General features: G+C 37.8%; 1 protein-coding gene across 1 annotated transcript; it reads left to right on the top strand.

Annotated features, from left to right (window-relative positions):
* Positions 1–12232: 12232 nt before the first annotated feature.
* On the top strand, positions 12233–19888 carry rgs1 (regulator of G protein signaling 1). Its single transcript, XM_022677869.2, has 4 exons — positions 12233–12285; positions 13585–13664; positions 16585–16751; positions 17825–19888. Exons 1-4 carry the CDS (start codon positions 12251–12253, stop codon positions 17999–18001), a joined length of 459 nt encoding a protein of 152 aa, XP_022533590.2. The 5' UTR covers positions 12233–12250; the 3' UTR covers positions 18002–19888.
* Positions 19889–20482: the final 594 nt, after the last annotated feature.

Genomic DNA, 20482 nt, shown 5'->3' with positions numbered 1-20482 from the left:
TTCTAAAGATGATGTAAGGTTGCCGGCGCTCTGCAAATCAAAGCCCGAGCCATGCTAACAAATTTATACCTTCTCCTACAAACGCCGCGTTCGCTCGGCTAATACGCCATTGTTAGCTTTGAAATCTCTCTCAGTCAGATTAGCTTACGTAAAAACTGACAGTTCTTGCACACCTCTCTTCTCTTTGTGATTGGAAGGGACCCACACCTGACTTTGTTTTTGTGCCCTAATCTGGATCATCAGGACACACATGGAGACCCAGGCTTCTCCTGATCCTGACTGATAGCCTGATCATTCAAGCCACCAAGGCTGGAGGGCATCAATTATGGATGCATATAATAAGATGCTTTTATTCAGAAAGCAGAAGAACAACAAAGGCGGCATTACCGTATTCAGATACTGTATTAGGCTACTGTGCCTCAAAAGAAAAAAAAGAAAGGCATTAAGCCACAGCACAAATCTATATTTCATGAGCGAAGCAGTCTCGGATACAATATTAATGCTGTAGACAAACGGTACGTGTAAAGCTACTTCATGGAATCCATCGCCAAACACAAACTTCATTACTCTTAAACTAGCAGAGCTGAAAGCTGTTAAGCACGGCAGGCTTGTTTATGGCTCTAAACGGCTGTAAATCCTCATTTTTTTTAGAACAAAACCAGGACGAATATGTTTAATGTCCGTCTTTAAGATCAGCTCGCATGAAGGAGACATTTTTTCCCGCTCTGATTTTAAGTAAAAGCTGTCAGAACACATAAGGAAAGTGCGAGAGAAAGAATGAGTGTTTTATATGGAGTTAATGGTCATGTTAAAGGCCTTCGTCTGCGCTGGTTTAGACAGATTTTCATGGTTGAAAACAGTAAAGTGGGAGAGCTATTGCTGTGGAAAATATGCTACACTTTCATGCCTCATAAAACTTTAGATTTAAATTGTATAAATGAAAAAAAAAACATGTATATGGCTAGAAACCACATTCCAAATGCACATCCCAATGCATTACAAAAGAGGTGGTTTTGCTTCAGATTTATTGACCCATGGTCCAGTTAGAGTAATTTGCAAACAGAGACAAAATAAGACTTTTTGACTCGATTCAAACTCATTTTTCAGTGAATGTCTGTTTAAAAAAATGCTAAGGTCATCTTACTATCATCTCATTGAATTCACATCCATATGCAGAGCATTATTGAATTTTCCAGTTTTTAATAGATAAACTGTAACTGTAGGTTAAACCTTATTCATAATCATAAATAAAAGGAATCCAAGGATGCTGCTCACGCATTCAAAGACCTAAAATCCAAGGACGCACATGCACGCATCCATGTCCAGCCAATGCTCTGCAAAAATGATGAAAACAGAAGAAAGCTACAGTATATTATGGGAAATCATTTAGTGCATTCGCTAAATTGCAGAACTAACCAGTCCAGATACACATACAGAAAAACCTTGATTAGGACCCTTTGCCTCATTTACAGGTACAAAAATACTTGTTAGAAAATTGTCCTATATGGGCACCAAGGGGTCCAGCTGGTCGCTGGTCTGAATCCCTCTCATGCAGCTTGTCATCAGCTGCCGGAGCCCTGAGAGAGCACAGTTGGCCTTGCTCTCTCTGGGTAGGTACAGTAGATTGGACTCTTTCCTCACATCACTCCAAAGGGTGATGCAGATCAGCACAAGGCTGCGTCTGTGAGCTGATGTATTGGAACTGAGTCGCTGCGCTTTCCTCCGAGCGTTAGCGATGTGATGCTACTCGGCAATACTACAGCATCAACAGCAGTTCAAAAAGAGGCGGAGTCTGAAGCCTGTAGTAGTAGGGGGAGCAGTCCTAATGAGTGGGTTGGGTAACTGGCTGAGTAAAATTGGGGAGAAAATGGGAAAAAAAGAAAGAAAATTGGCCTCTAAAAAGTTATAGCAGCTTTTATATTTAAAAATCCTAAAAATGAAAAAAAAAAAAAACTTTAACATCGCATTATTCACAGCATTTTAAACATCTTTAATTCAATCTTCAATTCTCACCTTTCCCCCTGTGCATTCATCCTGTTCCCACTTGTTAAAAAAAAAAGCCTTGACTTCTATTTGGATCTTTTATAATAATGTGCGTTTAATATTTCTGTCCCTCAGAGAACAGAAGTTTCCACAGATCCTGAGAAACTGCTCCTGTATGAAGGAAACTTTTTTTTTTTGATCAGATGTCGTGATGAGAAAGTAAAAAAGGTAGATGTGATTAAAAGATGCCGCTGTGTAAAAAAAAGAAAAAGATAAAAGATTTAAAAACAAGCATAATTAAAAACAGCCCATTCTACTGAAGCGTGGAAGAGAGATCAGTACTGAACCCTAGTGGCTGATCAAGGTTGTCTTTTGGAGATGCTTTTAGTGGAGACTGATCTTCAACTGCACCTTTAACTGTAGGAAACAAAGAAAAGCAGAATAAATCAGACGGGGAGACAGATATTTTAATCATACTTGGCCAATATATATTTATATAGAGCTTTATTTCCACAGTACCACCAGGGTTATACAGAAGTGCTACACATCTCAAAAAAATAGAATATTGAAAAGTTACTTTATTAAAATGATTGGTTTTATTTTATAATAACTTTCATTAATATACCATTAACTAATGACACTAAATACACAAAAATAAATATACACTATATACTAAAAATGACACAACATAATTATAACACTAAATAACAATAAATACAATAAATACAAAAGACGAGACAATTTAAAAGACATGACAGTGCAGTACCGATACGGTATAATAAAGTGTATAATAAAGTGTATAGTGAGGATAAGGTGCAGAGAGGTGTAACATACTGTAAGATATAGAACATATATAATCACAGCAGTTACTGAGGTAAAGAGTTCAGTTTTGTGTGAGTGTGTTGGGTGTGTGGTTTTTGGGGTGGGGTTCAGCTCTGTCTCTGTGTGTTAAGGCGTCTGACTGCCTAGTGGATGAAGCTGTTGCAGAGTCTAGTAGTGGAGGCTCGGATGCTCCTGTTTTGAACTGCTTTGTTCACATCTACTGACCATCAGTTAAAAATATATAATAATAATATATCATATAATATATAGATGTATTACACACAGAGTGATCTATTTAAGTGTTTTTTCTTTTATTGTTGATGCAAAATCAGAGTCTTATACAATTAGAATATTATCTAAGACCAATTGGTACTTTTGGTGGCAGTGTGGGCAGTGTGCCAAGTCCTGCGGGAAAATGAAATCTGCATCTCCATAAAAGTTATCAGTAGCAGAGGGAAGCATGAAGTGCTGTAAGATTTTGTGGGAAAACAAAACTGCACTGACTTTAGACTTGATAATAAAACACAGTGGATCAACACCAGCAGATGACATGTCTCTCCAAACCATCACTGATTGGTGGAAACTTCACACTAGACCTGAAGCAGACTCTGGTCCCTTGATTTTTTTCAAATAAAATGCAAATTTACTGATGGTCAATGATGGTTTGGAGATGAGGAGATGCAGGATTTCATTTTCCAGCAGCATTTGGCACACTGCCAACACTGCCAAAATTACCAATTGGTCTCATATAATATTCTAATGTTCTGAGATAAACTGAACGCACTTCTTCATCTGAAATGATGTAGACTATTTCAGGCATAGCTGTTGTGTAATAGCCAAATCTGGCATAAATTTCATTTTAAGTTAAACTGTTGTGGTTAAGACTTTTCTCAGATATCACATATAACACTCTCTTATTGTTAAAACCACCTTGACATGCACAGTTGCCTCGACTTTATGTAAGAATGGCCCACTTCACACTTGACTTCAGTCTCTCAGCCAGAAACATGAACAGAAATATGAATGTTTTATTAATCTGGGGATTTTACAGTAAAGCTGTAAAAACTAACCCTGAAGAAAGAACTATTCAATAAAATGGAGAACTTCATGGCCGTTGGCGCAGAGTTGAATTTTAAGCAGAGTTAATTATTTTTTTAACTGGCCTCTTGACATTTTGTGTCCTTCAAATGAATGTTTGCGGTTCCATCACTGTTCCATCACAGTCAGTACAGTGTAGTAGAGTTAGTACAGTCAGTACAGTGTTTTTTATATAAAACCAAAAATATAGGTGAGGCATTCAGAATGTGAATATATACGATATGTACAATACCAGTCAAAATTTTGGACACACCTCTTCTCATTCAATGTGTTTTCTTTCTTTTTATTATGTTCTTTTGTTTTGAACATTTAATATTGAAGACTTTATTAAAGCTATACAGGAGCACATGCAGAATTATTCTGTACTTTAGACACTTTTAAGTAGCACATTTAAACAAACAGATGTTTCTAATTAAGAATAATAAGTGTAGGTAGACTTTTTAGTGGCAGGTCTTTTACTTACAGGTCTTTGAAGGCCAGAACTTTTGCTGATTGGCATTTTATGCAGCGGGTGGATGCGGGATTAAAACAATTTTTGGCGGGAGTGGTCAGTAACGACGGGAGTGGACTAAAACAAGCAGGACCAGGCAGTAACAGGCCTAAAACAAGCAGGAGCGGGCATTAACAAGACTAAAACAAGCAGGAGCGGGCAGTAAGGGGGCTAAAACAAGCAGGAGTGGGCAGTACCGAGACTAAAACAAGCAGGAGCAGGCAGTACCGGGACTAAAACAAGCAGGAGCGGGCAGTAACAGGACTAAAACAAGCAGGAGCGGGCAGTAAGGGGGCTAAAAAAAAGCAGGAGCGTGCTCTAACGAGACTAAAACGAGCAGGAGCAGGCAGTAACAGGACTAAAACAAGCTGCAGAGTCTAAAACAAGCAGGAGCGGGGAGTAACAGGACTAAAACAAGCAGGAGCAGGCAGTAACGACACTAAAACCATCAGGAGCATGAAGTAGCGGGGCTAAAACCATCGGGAACGTGCAGTAATGGGACTAAAACAAGCAGGAGCGACCAGTAATAGGACTAAAACAAGCAGAAGCGGGCAGTAACGATACTAAAACAAGTAGGAGCGTGTAGTAACAGGACTAAAACAAGCAGGAGTGAGCAGTAACAGGACTAAAACAAGCAGGAGCTGGCAATAAAGCGACTAAAACAATGTACAGGCTCTGTTCATATACTCTGGTGTCCCTTTGAACCCACTTACAACACCGGGAGTTGACAGAACCAAGACAACACAAGCTGAGTGTGTGTCTCTCTGATCAGAACTTGAGCAAAGTTTGTTCCGAGCGTCAGATCTGGCGCTGTGTCCTTGCTTAGGGCGAAATCGACCTGTATCAAAGGAACATTTGTAAACTGAAGCATTCACAGAGACATTTCAAATGGAGGTAAAACACACTGGGGAGATGCTGGATAGCGCTGTTGGCAGAGAAGCGCAAGAATCATCTTCCCTCTCAGTTCACTCGGTTGTTTTTGGATGGGTCTGCTGATGTATGAATGAAGCTGTGGATCTTTCGGAGTCCAGTACTGCACACGGGTACTGGCTGTAATCCATTACCAACTCTAGAGAAAGGCCTAGAGAAGTCTAGGTAGTCTGCCTCCAGAAACTTTTGCTACTCCTCCTTTTTTTTATCTTGGAAGAAGGTGGAGGAAACCAGGAGAGGAGAGGAGGAGGATGAGGAGGAGGAGAAAAAAGAAGAGGAAAGGAGAGAAGGACCAGTAGTAATTGGGGAAATGAGACAACTGATCCCTTTCAATAGGATGTTGACTACTGATAAACTGAGCCAATTACAACCCTCCCTTTCAGATCCTTTAACACTGTCCAGCCAATCACAGCTGCTGCAAACAGTCAGCAAGTGTTTGGATGTTTAAACTCCTCTGACACATGTGATGCACATGCTGATCCTGTAGCATTACCGAGTAGCATCACAGCGCTAACACTCGGAAGAAAGCGCAGCAACTCGGTTCTGATACAGCAGCTCACAGGTGCAGCTGATCGACATCACCCTAGGAGTGATGAGGGGAAAGAAGAGCACCATCTACTGTACCCACCCAGAGAGAGCAAGACCAACTGTGCTCTCTCAGTGCTCCAGCAGCTGATGGCAAGCTGCATGGCTGGGATTCGAACCACTCAATCACGCGATCATAGTGACAGCCCTTAAGAGCCCTACTGTGATATATTGTTGGAAGCCTTTTTTAAGAAGAAGTTTAAGATACTTCTATTATCTCAGACAGTATTTGAACATGTGGCAAGATAGCGCCACAAAATCAGTTTCTGGTTCACGGAGGAGAGAAGGAAGGTTCCGTAGGAAAAAGGAGGTATTTTTAGGGTTTTGCAGGGTTTTTGGACACCTCAAACCATGGGCGACCAAGTGGAGAAGCTGAAAGAAGAGCCACAGCTCCACCTAATGCCTGACAGAGGAATTACGTTGTGACGAGTCATTGTTGTAAGGTTCCATATGACAAATGTGTTGGCCGGAAACACGGAAATGAGTACATTTCCCATTTTCTAAATCACCTAAAGCCTCATTTTCTTTTTTTTTCAGAGCTCATCCAATGGAGTGACTCATCTCTCTGTTGGCAAAGCGAAAAAAGAGAAAATCTCTCCCTCTCTCTCTCTCTTTTTTTTCTCTCATTCACTCAAACACTCCCACATATACACAAACACACACACACACACACACACACACACACACACACACACACAGGTGCTGTAAACAAATCCATATCCAAATAAGCCAGATTTCCTCCACCGAGCTTTTATCCCAGGGTGTCTGAGCTCAACAGCCCAAATTCCTCTCCGAACCTGAATGTCACACAGGATTACCGCTTTCAGTCATACATCACAGCAACAAAGCGGCTGGGCAGATTCCAAATCAGATTAAAACACAATATGAAAGCCATCACACTTTCAGATCATCAGTACGTAGTACCTAGAAACAGAGTCTGCAGTCGGTGGCTCAGACCATACCGAGTCTCACTTGAGGGAAATGTTGACTGACTTGCAAATCAAGCTTAAAATCAGAGACTTGAAAAAATCAACTGGAGAGCGGTGATAATTGTAAATAAACAAATTTTGATTTAGTTTTAGTCGTAGTCTTGTGACGAAAATAGCATTTAGTTTTAGTCATAATTTAGTCATCTGAAATGTTTTTAGTTTTAGTCTAGTTTTAGTCGACTAAATATCACAAGAATGTAGTCGACTAAAACTACAGTCAATTTAGTCGACTAAAATGTAACGGAAGGATAGATAGATAGATAGATAGATAGATAGATAGATAGATAGATAGATAGATAGATAGATAGATAGATAGATAGATAGATAGTGTCATGTCTTAGCCCTGTCTCATGTCTCTGTGTGTCTTCGCCACGTGACCTGTGCCCCTCTGTGTCTCCTGTCAGTAGTTTTCCATCACCTGTTTCTCATTTGTAGCTCCGCCCCTTCCCCAGGTGTTTCTAATTATAGTGTTTCCTGTTTCTTTAAATAGCCCTCGTCTACCACTTTGTCTCCGTCGGTCTTTGCACCCTCCCCTGTTGTTTTGTCTCTCTGTGCTTCGTAGTTTCTCCGTTTTTCATAGCCTCTGTTCCCTGTTATTTTCCCTGTTTATTGCCCTGCTCAGTTTAGTCTTCCTAGTCCTGTTTATTTCTAGTTTCCCTTGTTATTATCTTGTATATACCCTGCTTTGTGTTTATTTTCTAGTTTTGCTCCTTATATATATTCCCTGTTTGTTTATCATTATTATTATCTCTAGTTTGTTTATGTTCTCTAGTCTCCCTCGTTTATTTTGGTTTATTATCTTTGTTACGTGTTTACTTGTTTCTTTGTTTATCTTTGTTATTTATTTATTTAATATTTCCTTTTGTTCTTACCTGCACTTGTGTCCGCTTTCCTCGTCTCCCTGCCTGGGTCTACGTGATAGATAGATAGATAGATAGATAGATAGATAGATAGATAGATAGATAGATAGATAGATAGATAGATAGATAGATAGATAGATAGATAGATAGATAGATAGATAGATAGATAGATAGATAGATAGATAGATAGATAGATAGATAGATAGACTTAAACAAAAGTAACTAGAAAGGACAAAATAAAACAAAACTTATAAAAATACAAATACCAAAAGCGTAACTATTTTAGCGTACCACCTACGCTAAAGTAGCAGTGATTGGATCTCTTCCTAACTGGTCCCTACCTTTCACAGAACTAAATCAGTTCTGATTGGATTTCGTCCCTGCCAAACATTTTCGTCTCGTTTTTATTCGTTGACGAAAATGTCAGTTAATTTTGTCTCATTTTAATTTTTTAAATGCTGTTTTTATTTAGTTTTCGTCTCGTTTTCGTCTTTCGACAACAAAATGAACACTGCTGGAGAGGAAAAAAAATGCACGAAGACTAAACTAATTAAATTAGGATTAAATTTAAATAAATAAATTCAGTATTTCACACCTAAGACTGCAGTTGCCAATTCACATCCATGTTCATAAAGTTTTAATAGGTCATAAATCTTTCATATTTGGTGGAATAACCCTGGTTGGTTTTTAATCATGTTCATGGTCTCCTCCACCAGTCTTACACACTGCTTTTGGATAACTTTATGCTTTAACACGCCTGGTGCAAAATTTAAGCTTGGTTTAATGGCTTGTGATCATCCATCTTCCTCTTGATTAGGTTCCAGAGGCTTTTAATTTGGTGGAATCAAAAAAACTCATAATTTTTAAATGGTCTCTTATTTTTTTTCCATATAAGGACAGTAAGACACAAATGGCATCATAATTATGGAATTATTAACAAGAAAATGTTCTACAGAAATAAAAGGAAGAGGAACAGTATAATAGAAAGAGAGAGAGAGAGAGAGAGAGGGAGAGAGAATGTGTGTGTATATATGTGTTTTGAGAAACTTCAGGGCTTCTCAGAACCACCACCTTCTTTGGAAATCAAATTCTCCAGGCCATGTGTCGGTCATTATGCATGCAAATCCCGACCGGCCTTGTATTTTCCATTGCCTGCAGACATTTACATGCCCAGGAAACCTGCAGAGATACGGTTAATCAACAGAGATTTTAGTTATTCAGTAGTTGCTATGGTGTTTCTATGCTAAGAGTTCACTAGGATATTGCTTAGTGTTTTTAGACAGTTGCTATGGTATCCCTGATGGCTGTAAAGAAGTCAACAAGTGGTTGTTCTGGTAGCACAAGTGGTTAGTTGGGTGTTGCTAAAGTGAAGTTGTATCATTAGGAAATAAGAAGAAAGCATAATCTTTTTGTGTCCCAATCATATCAATAGAAAAAAAAGATCTGTATAAAGAATTCAATGCTACTTGGACACGGTACATCAGATCAAACAATTGTCCATTGCACATACTGCTATATGAAAGTGAATTGGTGTTAATATGTAGCAAAATTCAGTAAAATTAATAATTTGAATCAAATGACCATCCAACCAATTAACCAACTAACTAATCAACCAAAAAAATAAACAACCAAATAACCAATTAACCAACCAACTAACCAACCAACTAACCAATCAACCAACTAATCAACCAACTAACCAATTAACCAGCCAACCAATCAATCAACCAACTAACCAACCAACCAACCAATCAATTAATCAATCAACAAACCAACTAACCAACGAACCAATCAATAAATCAATCAATCAACCAACCAACCAACCATCCAACCAACCAACCAACCAATCAATCAACCAACCAACCAACCAACCAACCAACCAATCAATCAAACAATCAATCAATCAATCAATCAATCAATCAATCAATCAATCAATCAACCAACCAGCCAACTAACCAACCATCCAACCAATTAACCAACCAACCAATCAATCAACCAACTAACCAACCAACCAATCAATCAATCAATCAATCAACCAACCAACCAACTAACCAACAAACCAATCAATCAATCAACCAACTAACCAACTAACCAATGAACCAATCAATCAATCAATCAACCAGCCAACCAACCATCCAACCATCCTAACAACCAACCAACCAATCAATCAACCAACCAATCAATCAATCAATCAATCAATCAATCAATCAATCAACCAACCAACCAGCCAACCATCCAACCAACCAACCAACCAATCAATCAACCAACCAACCATCCAACCAACCAATCAATCAATCCATCAATCAAGTCAACCAACTAACCAATCAATCAACCAACCAACCTACCAATCAATCAATCAACCAACCATAACTAACAAACGATTATTGGAATGTATTTTTCCAGTCCTCAGGAATCTTATGAAGGAATGGGCGGAAAATGGAAAATACTTTATGACACCGCACTCTGCTGCATGTTGACATGGAGATATGAGGCTGATGTTTGACAATAGGCAAATAGGAGGAGACAGGGTGATTTCAACCCCACTCCATTTGCCTAGGCCCAGATTTCCATTCAGCGATTTTAATATCACTCCTTTGATTCAATTCTTTGATTGACAGCTTTTTGGTGCGTCGACCAACCGAACGTGACCACCGCTGATTACTTTTATTTCCAGTCAGAGCATTTTAATCCCATGTTGGTAGTAGATCTGAAAATAATAGAGATTGCATTCTTACTTGGTGATTAATGAGAGCAGAAAATCTGCTGGAATATACAGTATGGGAGGGGGGTGTGTGAGGTGAAGGGTGGGGGGTTGTGAATTTGTAAGCGTATGATTATGAGATTAGGGGTCATTTCAGGTCTCCAGGTTCTCAGCAGGCTTGTTTAAGCTCTGTGGTTTCCCAGAGTTCACCTGGAATGGTCCAGTATGTGCAGGCTATGAACTGTACACCTGTATTACTATTTTAATGCTAATAAATGCCCTAAAAGTTAAAATAGTAAATTAGTTAAATTCTTGAGATAAAAATGATGATATTTAGAGTGTTTCTGTCAGAAATATACTTTCTGATTTGCCTGATGCCACTTTAAAATGTAGCTGGTACACATACAGAACCAGTCAACCATGTTTTTTTCTTTTTTTAAATGTTCTGCATTGTAGATTAATACTAAAGTCATTCAAACTATAAATAAAAAACATGGAGTTATTTAGTAAAACAAACCAGAATATGGTTTATATTTCAGATTAAGTTGGTAAATTTCTCTATAATTGACCGTTTCACACTAAACCTCACTTCATTAATGCCAAAGTATATCAGTTGAAAATCACATTTATTGGCTCTGAGTGGTTCAGCAGACTAAAGCACTGCCACTATAATCGGGAGATTGCTGGTTCGAATCCCAGTCATGCGGCTTGCCATCAGCTGCCGGAGCCCTAAGAAAGCACAAATACCCTTGCTTTCTCTGGGTGGGTAGATGGCTCTAGAGAGCACTTCAGTTTCTGAATTAGTTTCTCTGATTTTGCTATTTATAGATATATGTTTGAATAAAATGAGCATTGCTGTTTTATTCTATACACTAAAGACAACATTTTGCCCAATTTGTTTAGGAACGAGAAATGGCGAAAATAACAAAAAAAGATGCAGAGCTTTCAGACTTCAAATAATGCAAAGAAAACAAGTTCATAAACAAGTTTTAAGTTTTAAGAATTCAGAAATCAATCAATATTTGGTGGAATAACCTTGGATTTTTCATGCATCTTGGCTTGATCTCCTCCACCAGTCTTACACACTGCTTTTGGATAACTTTATGCTGCTTTACTACTGATGCAAAAATTCAAGCAGTTCAGTTTGGTGGTTTGATGTCTTGTGATCATCCATCTTCCTCTTGATTATATTCCAGAGGTTTTTAATTTGGTAAAATCAAAGAAACTCATCATTTTTTTTCCAGAGCTTATTCATAGCCTTGTTTATAATGCCTTATGAATGCATTGTAATATGATAATTATGAGTGTGTTTATATAGCTTAATAGACACACCATTCCTAGAAAGTATTACTGATGTTTCTATGTACTGTGTATGAGCAGTGATTTCAATGAATTCTGTAAATGATACTTTATCCTGTCTTTTTCACTCATTTATTCATCCAGTGCATCCCTCAGTCTCGTTTTACTCAGTGTTTTTTCAGCGCTGGATCATCCTCTCTTATTTAAACCATTTTCCTTCACTCATCTATCTCCTCTCTCCTCATAATAATAATATAATAATATTAATAACCCCCCCACCCCGTTCTGATGGACACGGCTGTTCTCATCTCTGAGCATGGCGTCATCCGTGTCTTAACTTAGTCTCTCCGAGGCTTTCCCTCGGCGCAGGGCCCTGCGGTGAGGTGACCCTCCCAAGCCCAGCTTTGCATGTTGATTTCCATGTGTTCCATACATGGAGGTGAGCTAGTTTAGACCCTCCGCAGTCCCACACCCTGGCAGAGCGGGCTGCAGCCAGATGCTGAGGACCGTAGTGGCGGAGATGGCCATAAAGTGAGTTTGTTTAGGATTCAATTTGCATTGCTTATCGAACTTTGGGATGAAACTTTAAGAGCTGATTAAAACGGCGAGGATGGATCACGTATGCATTTGCTTTGCTGTGTATTTCAGAATATATAAATATCTATATATATATATATATATACATATACAGTATTGTGCAAAGGTTTTAGGCACCTGTGGGAATTTTAAGTTAAGAAGAAGCTTCTTATCTGTGAAGTAAGTGTTTATTAGCATTACTATAAATACAAAAAGCAATTATACAAAAAGCTAAAATTCCTTAAAACATCTCCTAATCTCTCCTTATCCGAGTTTAATAGAGTTTTTTTATAAAGTTATGTCTGGTTTATCATATTAACCCTTGTGTGGTGTTCATATTTTTTGTTACTCGTTTACTTTGTTACTTGTATTTAATTCAGCAAAATTAAGCAATTCTACATTAAAATGCTAATTTACACATGCTTGCTTCACCTAAATTGCAAGCAATATAAACAGCTTACATGGTTAATATTTGCCCTTTACCTTTCTTATGTTACATTTCTTTCAAAAAGTGCTACTCTTTTTTTATTAGTTTTTTAATAAAATGTAAAAGAAAATGAATTAAACTCAAGATATGAGTAGAAAATTGTTTAGTTTCAAATTTACAAATGAAGCAATGTTTATTAGCCCTCGGCCAAACAGACTGTATGTAATATAAATGTGTGTGTGTGTGTGTGGGGGGGTGTACAGTGTGTGTTTATCGAAAATGTGTTTTGATATATGTTTTTCATAAAAAATGAGCCAATGCCAATGAGTTTGAGTTAGAAAAAATATTTTTTTAGTATCATTTGATGAAAAATGAAAACGGGTCCCACAGACCCGAACACCACACAAGGGTTAATCAACACCTGGTTTGGTAATTTTTTGGTAAATTTGGTATATCAGGTGAGCTGCTGACGGAACTGAACATACATATGTACCTGCTTGCTGAGCAGCTTGGCTCACAGGATATGACATACTTAGTTAAAAATGAGAATTTCCTGTTTATTTTAAATCCCGATCTGTTTAAATCATACGTGGTGCTTTTTTTTTTCAGGTAAAAACACTCATATTCCTGAGACAACTGGGATAATTAGTGTAATTTGCTTTGGTGCCTAAAACTATTGCACAGTACTGAATACAAATATGCACTATAGATGTATAGACAGTTAACTGTTAATATATAATGTCTAATCTACAGTTTCAGTGTGAGGTCACCATGGTTGTGCAGTCTATGTGACTAGTGAAAGATCTCAATGTAATTTTCAAGGGTAGATTGTGTTGCTTTTCCAAGGACCCCCTTGAAGATGCCGCATGTTGGAGCGATTCGATCGAAAGGCTGCTGGGCTGCAAAGGTAAGCAGCTTTGAGGAAGATGTTTTAAAGGAGGATGTTTCCACCAAATTTGCAGTCAAAATTGAATTGTGGAATTGCATATTTAAATCATAAAGACAAAAAAGAAAAGTCCTAGGGAAACTCGATTAATTTACAATGGTGGCAAAATCCCTCTAAAACTACTTCTAAGAAATAAATAATAGATGTTAAGCGATGAGATAAATGTTTATAAATTCACTACCCTGATTTGTAAAAGTTCACATGTATTGAAACACAATCATGAGTCAAAATAGTTTACATTTACTTTTATATTTACAGCATTTTAGCTGATGCTTTTATCCAGAGCGACTTTTTAAAGGTTTTTCTAAAGTAGCGTTAGGAGTTTTGCCCCAAGATTTGTATTGATGTAGCACAGCATAATTACATAGATCTGGAATTGAACCCCAGTCTCCACACATCATAGCTCACTGGTAGGCTGTGGTGTTATCCACTGCACCATACCATCCACTCTAAAATAGTTCCAAACAGTGAATTTATCACTATTATACCATTGGTAAAATAACATAAAAAAATCCATGGTGTTTTATATAGAAACATGGTGGTGGTAGGATCACTGGTGGATAGTTAATGACTGGTGGAAAATAATTGGAATGACTATATTTTTGGTACATTTCTCTACAAGCAACCCTTTCACACCAAACCCCACCCTGAATGACTGTTTACATCTCAAACGCTGATTCATGCAGAAATTTAGGAAAGTTGATGGATTTCCCCATTAAAATATATATTTTTTTAGTATGGTCCAATTCTACACACACACACACACACACACACACTAGTAAGAATGGTCCGTTAACAATCACAGGTACATACACCTTTGACAGGTGCCACTGTAATGAAATAATGTTATTCACTTATTCACAGAGTACTCACTTCACTTCGCTTTAATGTTTTGCGGTACCACTTTAAAGTAAGACTACCTTTATAAAGGGTTTATAAATGGTTTACAATTAGTTTATTAATGGTTACTAATTAGGTTGTAAATGCCTTAAAAATCATTAATAATCAGTTATAACACATACGTAGAAAGGGCAACAATACAGACGGCTCACTATTTGGCAAACAACAGGTCATTGTTTCTCTTTCTACGTATGTGTTATAACTGATTATTAATGATTTTTAAGGCATTTACAACCTAATTAATAACCATTAATAAACTAATTGTAAACCATTTATAAACCCTTTATAAAGGTAGTCTTATTTTAAAGTGGTACCTGTTTTGCTTTGAATCCAAAGTCAGTGCAGTGATTTTTCATAAAATCTTACAGCACTTCATGCTTCCCTTTGCTGACAACTTTTATGGAGATGTGGATTTCATTTTCCAGCAGGACTTGGCACACTGCCCACACAGCCAAAAGTTCATATCTGTCTTATATGATTTTCTAATTTTCTGAGACACTGATGTTTTTTCAGTTTTCATTGGCTGCCGTAAGCCATAATCATCAACAATATCAATAATAATAAAAAAAAAAACACTTAAAATAGCTCACTCTGTGTGTAATACTGCTTCTTATTATAATAGTAGTAAAAATACTAATTTGCTTAAACTTTGCATTAAAGTATCAAACAATCATTTGCAATTATTTAAATGACCGATGTAGTCAATTATAGACATTGTTGATTAAAATAAAACAATTTTTTTTAGATTTTATAGGACTATGTTGTAACTTTGTACTGTATTACATGTATATATTTATGCCGTTTAGCTGATACTCTTATCCAGAGTGACATACAGGGTTATTCCTATTACAGAGTTAGGCTAACAAACAGCAGGAGCCTATTTTTGGTGGAAAACAACACACAAAACAAACATTAGTCAAAATAAATCCTGCTCTTGAAGGTCCCTTTTGGCTTATTCAAATCTCAGCAGCAGCATTCAAATGTAGAGTTTTCCATCTTCTCAAGGTCACACAGATCTCATTACAGAGGGCTTTTCTAGAATCAACCTGCAAAGGCTTTTTCTACAGTGGCCGAGAAAGCCCAATGCACTGCAAATTGAAAAGAGCTGCAAAAGCGGCAAACAGATTCATGAAAATGAAAACACAGGCGCAGCAAATACAGAAACGTACTGCAAATACAGAAAAGAGCTGTAAATACAAAAAAGTGTTGCCAATACAGAAATGCACAGAAAATACAGAAAAGTGTTGAAAATCCAGAAATGCACAGAAAATACAAAAAAGAGTCGCAAATACAGAAAAAAGTTGCGAATACAAAAAGCGTTGCAAATACAGAAATTCCAGAAAATACAGAAAAGAGTTGCAAATACAGAAATGCACAGAAAATACAGAAAAGAGATGCAAATACAGAAAAGCACAGAAAATACAAAAAAAGAGTTGCAAATACAGAAAAGCACAGAAAATACAAAAAAAGAGTTGCAAATACAGAAAAGCACAGAAAATACAAAAAAAGAGTTGCAAATACAGAAATGCGCAGAAAATTCAGAAAAGAGCAGCAAAAACAGAAAAGTGTTGCAAACACAAAAATGCAAAGAAAATACAGACAAGAGTTGCAAATACAGAAATGCACAGCAAATGCAGAAAAATGCGCAGCAAATACAGCCACAACACAACAGAAATGTTTCACAACTCAACAGAATTAACTTTTCAGAAGTTTGTTTGCAAATAATAGTCCTCAGTGAAGTCCCCCACTTTACTAAAGATGTAGTTTAGGGGTCTTTTGGGGTCCCCCGGAAGAAGTTCATTGTGTTGATGATGTATTAGCAGCGTGTTTCTGTATTTGCAGCACCTATGATGTAATTTTGATAAATGTGTTTTGTGCTTTTGCACCTCTTTTCAATTTGCAGTCTTTTGGGCTTTCTCAGCCACCATACTTTATATCTCCTCGGTTTCCCCTCAGTGTGTTGGATATCTTTCTTTCACAGCCGGTCAGCTGGCGTTCCAGGAGTTCCTGAGGTCCGAGTACAGCGAGGAGAACATCCTGTTCTGGCTGGCCTGCGAGGACTACAAGAAGATCAAGAACACGCCCGAGATGATCAGCGCAGCCAACCGCATCTACTCCGAGTACGTGCAGGTGGAGGCCCCCAGGCAGGTAGGTTGCAGTGCGATTGCTTCAGCTGAGGGGGAGGAACTGTGGCAGGACGTTCAACAACAGCGGTTCATCTCCACAGAAAGATCAATCGATATGAGCGGGACTGTCGGCTGGGTTCAAAATAACGAGATCTGTGGAGCGTGAGCTAGTGTCTGGATTTAATATTGATTTTATTCTGAGCTCAACATCACCATGACTGTCTTCTCAGACCATTAGGTCAGTCTGGAGGCAGGGGAGATTATAATGGTATTATAATGGCAGTGTTTGGGGTACCATCTTTTAAAGTGAAGTTAGATAAGAAATGACTTACATACAGTACCAGCTCAGAAGGTACAGAGATGACTAATTGAACTACACTTTAATGAACTACAGACGTAGTAATTGAGAAATTGTTTGAGTTGCTAAGTTGGCTCCATAGTTGCATTCCAAAGTCTAGGCTGCTTCCTAGGTGGGCTGTATTTCTTGGTCGTTAAGTCAATTAAGGCTGTTCCAAAACTAAAAACCATTTTTAAAGAGCTAAAATATGCAGCAAGTGTGATTTTAAGAAATCAACTGATGTATCTATACTTTATAGCTTTTATAGCTTTTATAACATTAATAATCAGTAATAAAAAATCTCAATCAGAATAGAGCATGTCCATGTGAACACCTCAATCAGAAAAGAGTAGTCCAATTAAGGCCATTCTGAATACAATTTCTTTCCGATAAAATGAGGTGGATAATCCTTAAAATAATCCACTAAATAGAAGAATAATAGCCTTGTGAACATTTTGTACCAGATTAGATCCAGAATCGAGCATGGATGACCCCACCCACAGACAGTTTTCAGAATCTGGCAGAAGGTAGCGGAGCATTCAAGCCACAATAGCCAGGCTCTGCAACAGCTTCTTCCCAAAGGCCATCATACTCCTTAACACACACAGATCTGCACTTTATGTAGTCTATTTTGTACTGTTCTTCCCATGTTGCACCATGTTTCTGATGTCTCTTGACTTGACGAACTTGACCAACCATAGCTAATAGCCGAAGTCTGTGAACTCAACTCATCTCAGCCTCTGTAACTGGCTTTTCAGATTAACATCGACTGCGGAACCCGAGCCAACATCACAAAGAACATCCACGAGCCCAACTTGAACTCCTTCGACACGGCGCAGAAGCTGATCTTCAGCCTCATGGCGAGGGACTGCTACCCCCGGTTTTTAAAATCTGAAATCTACCAGTCTGTTCTACGGAAAGCAGGCAAGAGCTGACTTCTCTCGGTGAGAAGCCAACTCTTTCAGAGTGCGTTTTGTTCCCAGGTAAATGCGTCTCCGCATCAGGCCAAGATTGCTTTATCAAAAATAGTCTGTTTCAGCAGAGGGATGAAATGGAGCCCTGCTGGTGACCTGATTTCTTCATAAAATAATCACAACTAGATATATCTTTTGGAAAATCCAGCTCAAGACCAGCTTTAACCCCCAAATCTGATCTTGAGCTGAATTTTTTACAGGGCTATTGAAGGTTAAGCTGGTTTCAAATCACTGGTCCCCCAAGTGAAAACATCCTAATGCTGGTAATGCCTAGTTCACACAATCTTAGCCCAATTTTCAACTTGTAGACAGTAGTTTTCCAACAAAACTCTTTGTGTGAACTGCTAAAAGACATTTGCTGAGCTTTTTCCAATGAATCACAGTCTCACCCAACAAATATCTAGCAGGTTTAATATCTGGACCAGTCAGAGACTGTGAGTCAAAAGCAGAAACTATCAATAACCATTGGAATGGCACAGGGTCAACATGTCCAACCAACAAATCTTCTTCATGGCATTGCCTGGTCTTGCACGTGTTTAGTTCCAGTGACAAAATATGTTTTTGGAGAGCAACAGGATGTCACCAATCAATCAATTTAGTCTTTTAGAAAAACTAAACTGGTATGAACCTGTATGATCAAGCTGGTTAAATTGGTTTGAGTAGTTTGACCAGGCTGGTCAACAATCCCTGTTATGATGCTTTATTATCTTTAGATATTTAGACATTCAGTGTATCATGACTGATATACAGTACCTAGTAGTACCTGCTAGTATACCAGCTAAACCATCAAACTCAAACCATGTTGAGCAAAGATGGTAAACAAGCTAAACCAGCTTAGGCAGGCTATTATTTTTTAGCAGGGAATGAGGCCAATTGATTAAGAAGAGGTCACCAGTGGAGCTCCATACTCTTCATTACAGCTTACCATGGCTTATAAATCTGAAGTGAAGAGTTAACTGGAAGTTTCATCCTGAGAAATGATGTATAGTCCCCCAAAGAAAAAAATCACACTACAATAGTCACCCTAATTTAATCCAGACATGAGTGATACAGTATAAACTTTACAGTCTCAAGAGTATACAGTGACCCAGTGAGATATATGCAGTATAAACATATCACATTTCACATGCATACACTTTAAGAATTGCAACACTCGTAATATATCATATAAAAGGACAAGAAAGACAGTAAACTGGTACTTCTGCTCTTAATGGCCTTCAAAAATGTCTAAAACCCTCCAAATTCATTTCTTAAAATCCTGCTGTTGCCTGGTAACTAGCGCACTTCATAAAGAAACTGTTACTGCAAGTGTATTGCATATTCAGACTGGTGAGTATCACTTCATCTTATATTGTACAGAAACTCGCAGACTGTATTAGTTAGAACTACAGTACAGCTTTGTAGGAGAGTCTGAGGTGTGGTTATTTGTTAAGTATGAAGATGTACTTTTTTTTATTGCTGTGCTTTTGTTTGCATTAAAATCTAGTTTTGTATAAAATATTATATACAGCTATATACACATTTATATACTAAACACACCCATACAAAAACACAAGTGGTGTCAAGAAAAAAAACGTCTAACATCTAATTTTCTATAAATATGAAAATCCTACGTCTCTCACATTTATCATAATTCTTTACAACAACTTTTATTGTTGATTACAGCCAATGAAAACACAAAAATCAGTGTCTCAGAAAATTTGAATATTATATTTTAGGACCAATTGGTACGTTTGGCAGTGTGGGCAGTGTGCCAAATCCTGCTGGAAAATGAAATCCACATCTCCACTGATCCTCCACTCCTCTGATTTTTGCGTTTTAATTGGCTGTAAGCTATAATCATCAACCATTTACGGTGGCCGAGAAAGCCCAGCGCAGTGCAAATTGAAAAGCGCTGCAAAAGCACAAAACACATCCATCAAAATTACAACACAGGCGCAGCAAATAGAAAAACGCGCTGCAAATACAACCACAACACAACGGAAGTGAGTCACAACACAACGGAATTTTCCCGGGGGACCTTAAAAGATGTATGTACAGTATCTTTTAAGGTCCCCCGGGAAAATTCTGTTGTGTTGTGACTCACTTCCGTTGTGTTGTGGTTCTATTTGCAGCGCGTTTTTCTTTTTGCAGCGCGTTTTTCTATTTGCTGCGCCTGTGTTGTTATTTTGATGGATGTGTTTTGTGCTTTTGCAGCGCTTTTCAATTTGCACTGCGTTGGGCTTTCTCGGCCACCGTAACCATTAAATAAATAAAAGCTTAAAATAGATCACTCTGTGTGTAATGCATCTATATAATATATGAGTTTCACATTTTGAACTGAATTACTGAAATAAATACAGGAAAAATGATATTCTAACTTACATGAGAACAAACTCATTTTTATCAAATTTACTTTCAATGGATGTGTATTTTTTATTCCAATACTTTACTGTGGACAAT

The sequence above is a fragment of the Astyanax mexicanus genome, chromosome 8, assembly GCF_023375975.1.
Source record: "Astyanax mexicanus isolate ESR-SI-001 chromosome 8, AstMex3_surface, whole genome shotgun sequence".
NCBI classification, from domain to species: Eukaryota; Metazoa; Chordata; class Actinopteri; order Characiformes; family Acestrorhamphidae; genus Astyanax; species Astyanax mexicanus.
This window is presented reverse-complemented; position numbering and strand designations above follow the sequence as displayed.

Bases quoted from the DNA above. Each gene is read 5' to 3' on its own strand.
- rgs1 (XM_022677869.2), top strand. From the start codon at position 12,251: ATGCTGAGGACCGTAGTGGCGGAGATGGCCATAAA. The intron at 13,665-16,584 runs GTAAGCAGCTTT...TTTCTTTCACAG, and splicing joins AAGGCTGCTGGGCTGCAAAG to CCGGTCAGCTGGCGTTCCAG. The intron at 16,752-17,824 runs GTAGGTTGCAGT...CTGGCTTTTCAG, and splicing joins AGGTGGAGGCCCCCAGGCAG to ATTAACATCGACTGCGGAAC.